At 40.2% G+C, this 9,813-nt stretch overlaps 1 protein-coding gene across 1 annotated transcript; it reads right to left on the reverse strand.

The window, feature by feature from the left end:
* Positions 1-2,196: 2,196 nt before the first annotated feature.
* On the reverse strand, positions 2,197-6,148 carry ssna1 (Sjogren syndrome nuclear autoantigen 1). Its single transcript, XM_040156717.1, has 3 exons — positions 4,755-6,148; positions 3,365-3,564; positions 2,197-2,430 (listed from the first exon to the last, which is right to left on the reverse strand). Exons 1-3 carry the CDS (start codon positions 4,804-4,806, stop codon positions 2,338-2,340), a joined length of 345 nt encoding a protein of 114 aa, XP_040012651.1. The 5' UTR covers positions 4,807-6,148; the 3' UTR covers positions 2,197-2,337.
* Between the last annotated feature and the right edge of the window lie 3,665 nt (positions 6,149-9,813).

The raw sequence follows: 9,813 nt of genomic DNA on the forward strand, positions 1-9,813 counted from the left end.
TGCACCAAGTTTCCAGATGATTTTTGTTTTAAAAACTCATAATGCCAACTGATTAAAGTGTTGCTGTAACAGCCTCACATTCATTCTTTACACTCCCAGGATCAACCCTATGGCCAGTATTGTTGTACAGTTTCCACCATATTTTCATAAATATGAAGATTTATTTCTTACTCGTCTTTTTTTTTTTTTTTTCGTTTAAGTTCTCCCACCAGAGAAATGTTGAATTTTGCTGTTAGGAGATGAGATTTTGTCTTTGTCCAATGAATTTAGGAGTTACCTGTTTGGAGTCTTGGATGTTAAGTGTCTGCACTGTCATGCTTTTAGCTTTGTTTTGCACCTCATGAGAAGGAACAGAGTAGGCGACAGAGGGAATGTGCATTTAAAGAACAAGAAGTCTAGTTGAACATCTTGTTCAAAACAATAGTCACTATCGACACCTGTTATTATACAACCACTGACTGTCAGATACATTAGATGAGTAAGAACTTTGAGTTTTTGGGTTTTTTTTAAATCAAACTGAATGAATTGCATTTTGGAATAGAACTCTTCAATTGATCTTGATGAATGCACTGCCGATGAATGCCATGTCCATTTTTTTACTTTTTGCCTCAGCCTTGCATCAAAAATCTTACGATAGTCGGCCTTGCTGCTGTGACCACAAACCGTAGTCCGTGTGTAGTTTTCCACACAGGTCTGGGCTTCCTGTTTGTCCTAATGTTACCTCAAACATCCCTGAAAAAAACCATCATCGTTGCGGTTGGCCAGTTCATCTGATTGAAATGCATATATTTTACATTACTGTGGACTATTTCCAAACCATGCTACTGTGTTTTAGAAGTTTGAATGTATTTTTTAACCATTCCGGGTGTCCGTTAGATTCCGCTGAATCTTAGTGGTATGGAAATGTACTAGAAGACTCTTAATGTAAAGCTTAAAACTTGATTGACTTGTGTAGGCCATCACAGCAAACATTGAGTCACATTGTCATTCATCATAATGCAGTAGGGCTGGGTGAAATAATTCTTTCTATACTAAAACTACTAGTGATTTTTTTTTTTTTCTTTGTTTCTGAACACAAGTAGCGGAACAACTTTTACGCTGTAACACTGGCAAAATTTGAACTTAAATCAGAAACTGTCTAATCAAAAAATCAAATAGGTAAACAAGACTAGGAAGCTGAGCAAGCATTCTGTACTATATACTGAGCACTATGAACACAATTCAGTCTTCAGGTTCATTACCCAGCCTGCTAATACAGCACACATTTCAAATTAATCTGCACCCAACACAAAATTCAGACTTTATGTTCACTGTGATGGATTTAAAAAAAAATTTCAAGGGTCTGCCAATTAATTTTCATACCATGAATAAATGAATGGAAACCAATGGCTGCTTGAAAGAGTAGAAAAAAAACACAAATCTATACAGCATGCATTCGAAAATATTCTGCAAAAATGTGAATGACCCATATATATAGTTATGGAGCTAAAACATTGGTGTTTTTTTTTTTTTCATTTAATTTGGTCCATTGAAAGCCCCACTTGACCTACCGTGGTCACTTGACACGCCTGTGGATCCATCTGTAGTAAGTGCCACCTTCAACAAACTAAACCCCAAAGAGGAAACCCACTGTTTGTGAGAATCTGTTTCCTCTCTCTTTCTTTGAAAAGAGAACAAAAGTGGCAGAATGAATTGTGGGAAACGTCACTGACCGTCTTAATTGATACCAGCAAGAACTTTTCTGATGACCATTCCTGGCACATAGAGACACATTCTCGCACTGCACTGTTTACCCATCTGTCTCCTCCTGTTGCAAAGTGAGTAGCTTGTGTTCATCACACTTTAGCGACTCTGTGGTAGAAGCTCCATCATGTTCCCCGTTTAATTTTCCCCTCGTCCATAAATCAACATCGCAGCAGATGTGCTTACTGTAAAGTTATCGTCAATGATTTGGGCAAATAAAAAACAAAAAAACAAAAAAACAAAAACAAAGTGATGTCATACTTGTACAAATGAAAGTTCAATAAATAGAAGACTTGAACAAACATAAATGCTGTGTCTGTCATTTTCATCCTGGTAATCACCATTTTAAAGGTGAAAATCTGTCTCCACAGGGGAACTGCCTCCAGAAAGTACAAGTACACATTAAAAATCTGCAGTGATGTCTGTTTTGTCTAAAACAAGGAGTCATGGGAGTGATAAGAAACACATTTATTGGAATAAAGAATTTACAATAAATCAGTTAAATATAAATAGTCCAGAGTGGATTATAAACTGCATAAAAAGTGCAGATTCAAGTGTGTTGCTGTGGTCAAAACGAGTGACCTTTCAATGCCATTAGTGCTCCTTCCTCCGGGGCTCTGTGGCTTTACTGAGGTTTCCTGCCTCCTGCTTCAGGACACTTAGAAGAGACTGGGAACTCTCCAGGATCTATAGGAGGAACAGTAAAATTAAGAAATCACATTGAATATACTGTATAGGTACGTAGCTTATAGCTAAGTAAAATTATTGGGTAGATGACGTACAACTGTTAGTGTGGTGTGTACTGTTAAAGTAATTTTAAAAGGGTCAAGGCACTGCTGACTGCCTTGTTATTTTTTAATAAAAGCAGCTCAGGAGTGTGTTTGCAGTGATTAGGGTGAGTGTCCGGGGAGTTCAGCATCAGTAAGTGGGGTGTGCCTGTGAGACGAAACTGCTGCAGAGGGACACGATGGTGCACCACTGACTATAGAGTACAACCTTAACCCTACAAAAAGGCAGCAGAGGTAGTTCATCAGCCTGTTAACAATTCACACGTTGAAATATTCCAAGTGTTCCCTGAGTTTCCCATGGAAGCCTAAACGAAATGATGCTTTGACCTATAACTAGGCCTGAGTCCTCTGACATCATCCTCTAACCCTGACTCAACGCACCTTTAAACTGTCACATACTCGGATACTCGACTGCTCGATCAGGTCTTTTAGCTGTATTGTATCTGCTTAGGATAACCTACGTTTGCTGGCGCAGCTGGCTTGATAGAACGCCATGGCCCGCTCAGCTGTCCAACAACCAGCACTGATTATCTAGCTCCACCAGTCTTCGCCACTAGCTAGCAACCCCTTTGGTATGAAAAACTTTCTCCATGCAAGAGTCCCATCCCTTGACCTGTATTACCAAAGACAAGTGAATTCGAGGGAAAATACAGACTTTCATTACCTTTTCTATGAATTGGCTTAGATTCAACCCTTTTCCTAAACATGTTCACGGAGCCCTTATTGGTCCACAGACCACCCACTAAATTGGTCCAAAAAGGTTAAATGTCCCATCACTAATATATTTCAGTGTTGCTGAGAGTTTAAATAATATTCGAGACACACACACAAACCTTGGTGTATGCAGCCTCGGTCTCAGCGATGGTGCGGTCGAAGGTGGCGCGGGCGGCGAGTCTTTGTGCCAGGCTCTCGTTGACTCTGCTCAGCTTCTCGGAGAGGACACGGATGTCATGCTGCAGTCGTTCCTTCTCCTCCTCCTCCTGCTTGATCTGACGGTTCAGCTCATCCCGCTTGGAGCACAGGTCCTCAATACCTGACGGGAAACAAGAACGGTTTATTACACCAGAGCCTCACCGGATCAGATTGGGCCAGTGACAGATGATCCTGTGCCTGTGTGATGACAAGGTCGTTACATTGATGACTGCTGGTCGGACAAACTGAACAGTATAACATTGCCACCTACAGCTTATATTTTACAAACTAGACAATCGAGACAAATTATTGACAGAGTAACTGATTTAAAACATTTTAAAAGCCCAGAGCCCTAACATAATCTAAAATTAAATATTATTAATTAAATGGTTTTAAAATTTCAAGTATTTATGAATTATTTGCTATAACACGTGGAAAGGCTTTTTAATATCTTGGAGTCCAGATTCCCATGTCCACTATAAACATGAATCTGCACTCACTAGTGTGACTCATGAAGTAAAACTCGTATTGAAAAACATATCGTGCTTTCTGTGAACAAAACACTGCTGTGTTTCTCAATGAGGAAAAACTCTGGAGATTTTCTCGAACGTGTCTTTCACTTCATACAGTTTTAAACATTCCTGGCCAGTTTTGTTTCAAGCAATCATTAAACAGAATCGAATCTTCAACTGGGCTCTGGTAACCTGCCATGGAAGCTGGCAGACTTGAAACCAAATCACCATCATCTGACAGGTGACAAGTGTAAGAGGGCTAATATGCATCATTCTCAGACACCAAAAAACACTGGGCCTATGCATTTGTTAATCATTTTGGGAGGAGAACGAACAGAAAAAGGGGGGAAAAATGGTTACGGAGACATAAAAGCTGCTGCAGGTATTCAACAGCCGATTTCCCGGTGACAGACTGCATAATCTGCGTGGGTTAATCAGATTGCACTGTCCCGTCCCGTTCTATGGTCAAAGTAGCAGGTAGGTCAAACACCGGGACGAGCAGAGCAAAGACCGTGTCAGACTCGTGGTGTGTTTAGAAAGTACTAGAAAGTGAGTACGTCTGGAACCAAAGTTAACTTTACATACGACACACGTAAGAGGAAAGCATGTCCTCTAATTCCAGTCTAGTTGACGAAGTAAGCTTTGTGGTCTAAGCGGAAAATAATCAAAAGGAGACTGAATTTTGCACATCCCGCCCCCAAAACCTTCGACTGTAGTCAATGAGCAGCTTCCTACGATTTTCAGTGACCACAGATCTGTCAGATTAGCTTCTACCAGAAAAAAAAAACAAGTCACTTACATTTGACAAGTTCATTGTTGTAGGTCTGCAGAGCAGCGGCTTGTTGGGTCATGTCGGGTTTTAGCTAACGTTGGTCCGACTGTAAAATTCACCCGCGGCTAACGTTTTGTGCTCGCTGACGGTTCTCTAAAATCTCGGGGCCGGCTAGCTTGTCTTCTGCCTCTCTGTGCTAAGCGAGCCGGGGGTCAGACGTGAAACCGAAGGTAACTGGCGTCCTTCCACAGCAAAGTCTCCTCATCGAAACACTCGTACATAGCGGGTCTCCCGGACAACTGAACCGAAGCCACCACCGGATACGACACCGACCTACCGACAGTGCGGGCGGCTTCCTCGTCTTCTGAATTCGGGCGCTTCACGTCCCGAGGTGTCGCTCTTGCGCCCTCCTCTGGAGGTTGCTGAACACCCTCTGGTTAGGTGGCTTCACTACCGGGCAGGGTGAGGTCATTTTTATGACACACACTCACAGACAAACACACACATACACTCCCACGTACATAAAACACAGACACACAGGGGAAAAAAAACATCAACCATAAGCCTGAGACAATAGAAAGATTTTCAGTTGCCTTTGGTTTGCAACTTACTTGGACGCAGTTGTGGCTAATCTCCGGTCAGTTTGTCCCAGAGACCAGGACTGTAAAAGCCCCCCTCTGCAGATCTGGACCCTGTTAGTTACATTTGGAAGCCTGGTTTGATCATGGAAATTGAGTCTGGTCTCGTGTTCGCATCCTTTACTTAGCTCAAATAAGCAATAGGCCTACCACACTATACAAACACTCCATTACCCGTAAGTCCTGCTTTTAAAATGTTACTGAAGTAAAAGTACAGCCGGTTGGATGTTATTACTGATGCGTGTGAACAGCGTTGTGATGTTGTAGCTGGTCCGCGTGGAGCCAATTTTAACTACTTATAAACTGCTGAGCACTTTCGCAATACATAATATTGTAGAAGCTGACCGCATGTAAAATAATTACCCTCTAGGAACTAGTAACTATAGCTGCAAATGCATGTGGTGGAGTAACAAGTACAATATTTCCTTCTGAAATGTCGTCAGTGTGCTTGAATGTAATGTACTAGTTTATGTATTTCACCAATGGTACCGGGCAGCCGATCCATTAAAGTTGAAATGTTGAAGCTGGGCTGCGGTGTCGGTGTAGGGGTTAAGGATGCCGACGATGTAAGTGCATCGTCCCTGGTTCAAGTCATCTTTGTTGCAAGTCATCCCACATCACTCTGCCCGCATTTCCCGTCAGCTCTCTGAAGGGAGAACGCCCTCCTATCGTCTGTCTGGGTGATCCAGCAGAGAGTTGTTGGTAATGAGGCAACGTTCATTTTGTTCCAGTCACGACAGCATGAATTGGACAAAAAGATGCAGTTGAAGAGGTTCCAGCTATGAACGCAGGTGGGAGGAAGAGTCCAGGCAGGTGGAGGGTGTGACTGTTACTGGGACCGAGACTAGGCAGACGAGGACACCTGGTGGTGTAAAACAGACACGACCGTGAGACCGAGTAGGTTGCTTCCTAGAGCAGATTGCCAGTTAAACCAGGCTTACCTCAGTAGGTCAGGCCTTTCGTCAGGAAATTGTGTTTGACAAAGTAGATTTAAATAGCCAGACCTAAATTACCATGGAAACAGATCCCTCCAGATTAGCCTGGTTCATGTCTGTACTGTTTCCAGGCTTATCGCTGTACCTGAGCTTTAACCTGTTACAATGTGGAGTTAGTCACCAGTTAACATGTATAGCTCATACCTTTATCACCGTGCTTAATACGATAAGGAAGCTGGTGTTAGTGCTATATTAGTGATGGGTGTAATGGCTCAATCTCTGATAATATACAGTTAGTTACATTATGACATGTCAAAATGTCTACTGTGAGTCCTATTAATGTTAATACTTCCTTTGCTTCTCTGCATTAAGGACACACTTTTTTTCTTTCACTTAAAGTTTATTACACAAATTTGGTAATTTTGCCTCTGTAGGAATTACAGCCCGTTTTATACACGGTCCTTCAATTTCAGAGGCTCAAAAGTAACTGGACAAACCAACATAATTAAAAATATAGGGATTATTTTTAATACTTGAATGCTCAGTTGGGTTGAGGTCAGGTGACTGACTTGGCCATTGAAGAATATTCCATTTCTTTGCCTTGAGAAACTCTTGGGTTGCTTTCACTGTATATTTCGGGTCATGATCCACCTGTACCTGTGTGTAGCTGAATCTGAGCAGACAGTATAGACCTCAACACATTTCATAATTCATCCTGCTACTTCGATCAGCTGTCACATCATCAATAGACACCACTGACCCATTTCCGTTGGCAGCCATTCATGCACATGAATAACACTGCCTCCACCATGACTGACAGAAGATGTGGTTTGCTTTGGATCATGAGCCATTTCTTTCCTTCGCCATACTCTTCTCTTCCCACCATTCTGGTACAAGTTAATCTTGGTTTCATCTGTCCAAAAGTCTCCTAACGTTTCTGCCATCCGTCTAATAGGTTTGTTTTGTTTTTTCAGCTTAATGATGGCCTCCTTCATTTGTATCGACACCTCTTTGGACCGCATATCGAGAGTTCCCATGAACAGCTACCAAATGCAAATTCAATACTTGGCATCAACTCCAGACCTTTTATCTGCTTCATTTGTCTTGAAACAACAAGGGAAAAGGCCTGGCCATAACACTGATTGTCAGTCAATTGTCCAATTACTTTTGAGCCTCTGAAAATGAGTGACTTTATAAAAATGGCTGCAATTCCTAAATGGTTAATACAATATGTTTGTTAAACCCATTGAATTAAAGCTGAAAGTCTTCACTTCAATCACATCTTGATGGCTTCATTTCAAATCAAGTGTGGTGGTGTACAGAGGTAAAATTCTGAAAATTGTGTTACCGTCCAAATACTTACGTACCTAACTGTAAATGAAAATCATGGTAATAAAATTTAAGTGAAAGAAAGCCCTTAAAGCAGAGAAGCCCAGTAAACATTTACATGAACAGGACTCAGAACAGACATTTTGACATGCCATATTAGGAAAAGCACAGATGTTACTAATAACATCAACAAGGGCTGCGTTCTGTTCAAGGGTTTCAGTCAGTCCATGTCAATCTCAGCTTTAAGCCAACATGGACGAGAGGTCCTTGAAGTGCTCAGAGGAATGGTAATCTGAACATCTACATTTCCATGACAACTGGGAAATTCCATCTGCTGTGGAAGATCATGGGATATGGTCAAGCGTAAACTTTCAATCATAATAGTCATCCTAATCCATTATTGCAGGAGGCATTAAACCTAGTAAAATAAAATTAAAAAAACATCCTGGACACATAGAGATTTTAATAAAACACTCCAATGCATTTTGATTTTAATATAGCCAACAACATATTGGTTAAGTTGGCAGACATTTCTCCTACTTTTCCTTTATGGTCCAAATGAATCATAATTAGCAGATTTACTTTCACAATTAAACAAGTATGAAGCAGTTCATCCATGTCCCAATACAAGAGTCTTCCCATTGAATAGTATCAATTACAATTTGCAATTCTTTCTTGTATTTATGCAGTTGGGAAAGAAATGCTTTAATCCTTTGCTTAAGTAAAAGTACCAGTACGATTTAAAAATATTATATCACAAGGAAAAGTCCTGCTTTTAAAGTCTCACTTGATTATAAGTACATAAGTATTATTAGCAAAACATAGTAATAGTATCAAATTCAAAATCTCATCATGCAGTAAAATGGCCCCTGTGACTGATATATTATTATATATTACATTATTAGATTACTAAAGGCCCTGCGCACACGTGCAGGTGTAATGAGTTTCTGAGTCTGAGACCTCTGTTCAGGGTGGGCAGAGAGTGGTCCAAAGAAATGGTCCGGTCAGACGAAATAAGTGAAAACACCTGGGTAGGTGTACCAACGGTGTATAGAGCCTTTGGCACCGCCACATCAATTTGTAAGTAGCGTTTTACTGTTGTAGCTGGTCAAGCAAGACTTAGTTTTAACTACTTTACATACATACAGTTAGGCAGTTTGGTCCAGTGACTACCAACCAAGGGGTCGGGCCCTTCCAAGGGCCGCTGACATGTCTGAGAGCTCAGGATTTTCTTCATTAATTTAAATTGTTTTTGTGTTTAGAGGTATGTTGGGGATGACATTTTGAATTCTTTCTATTCACACACTTAACTTAAGTAAAAGCACCAATAACATAATGCAAAAGAAAAAATCTCCATTACAAATAAATGTCCTTTATACAAAAAATAAGTATCAAAAGTAAAAGCATTAATTATGCAGAAAGTAGCCCTTTCAGAGCATCGTAACATCCATACATTATGCTACTGGATTATTTTTACTGATTCATTAACATGCAGCTGGGCAAGTTGGGTCTAATTTATAATGAACTTAATGAATTTAGACACTGTTGGATGGTTTAATCTATAAATCTGCACCATATTTTACAAGCTCATGATATGTTTTATATGTAAATCCTTATCTGTGAAGAAACTATACCTAAATAAACTATAGCTGTCAGATAAATGTAGAAAAATTGAAATATGTAGCCTAACTCTGAAGTGAAACGAGTAGAAGCAGAAAGTAGAAAAGAGAAAAATACAAGTACATCTGGCTGGTACTTTAGTAAATGTACTTAGTTACCTTCTACCACTGATTACATTGTCAATGAAAACAAGTTAGTTGCTTCAGCAACTGTTGCAGCTATACATAAAATAACTGCTGCATATCAACTGTACCTGCGATTTAAAACAACCAGTCACTATGGTAAATACAAAACCCATGCTTTTTGTTGAGGATCCTCCTGAGTTTCCATTGATTTGATATATATATATATATATATATATATATATATGGATATGGAAGGACTATGTTGTTTACATTTACATTTCTTCTTCTTCTTTTCTCTATCTGTTGTTGAGCTGTTTTTAAAAGATCATGTTGCCGTTTTGACAAAGACCCAGTTTGGGTGACCACAAGCTTTTAGGGCTCCTCACACATTCTCAGGCTGGAAGCAGAAGTTTCTGAAAAGACCACCATAGTGGGTGGT

This window comes from Xiphias gladius, chromosome 20 (assembly GCF_016859285.1).
Source record: "Xiphias gladius isolate SHS-SW01 ecotype Sanya breed wild chromosome 20, ASM1685928v1, whole genome shotgun sequence".
NCBI classification, from domain to species: Eukaryota; Metazoa; Chordata; class Actinopteri; order Istiophoriformes; family Xiphiidae; genus Xiphias; species Xiphias gladius.

Bases quoted from the DNA above. Each gene is read 5' to 3' on its own strand.
- ssna1 (XM_040156717.1), bottom strand. From the start codon at position 4,806: ATGACCCAACAAGCCGCTGCTCTGCAGACCTACAACAATGAACTTGTC. The intron at 3,565-4,754 runs GTAAGTGACTTG...GTTTCCCGTCAG, and splicing joins CAACAATGAACTTGTCAAAT to GTATTGAGGACCTGTGCTCC. The intron at 2,431-3,364 runs GTTTGTGTGTGT...TTCCTCCTATAG, and splicing joins CCGAGGCTGCATACACCAAG to ATCCTGGAGAGTTCCCAGTC.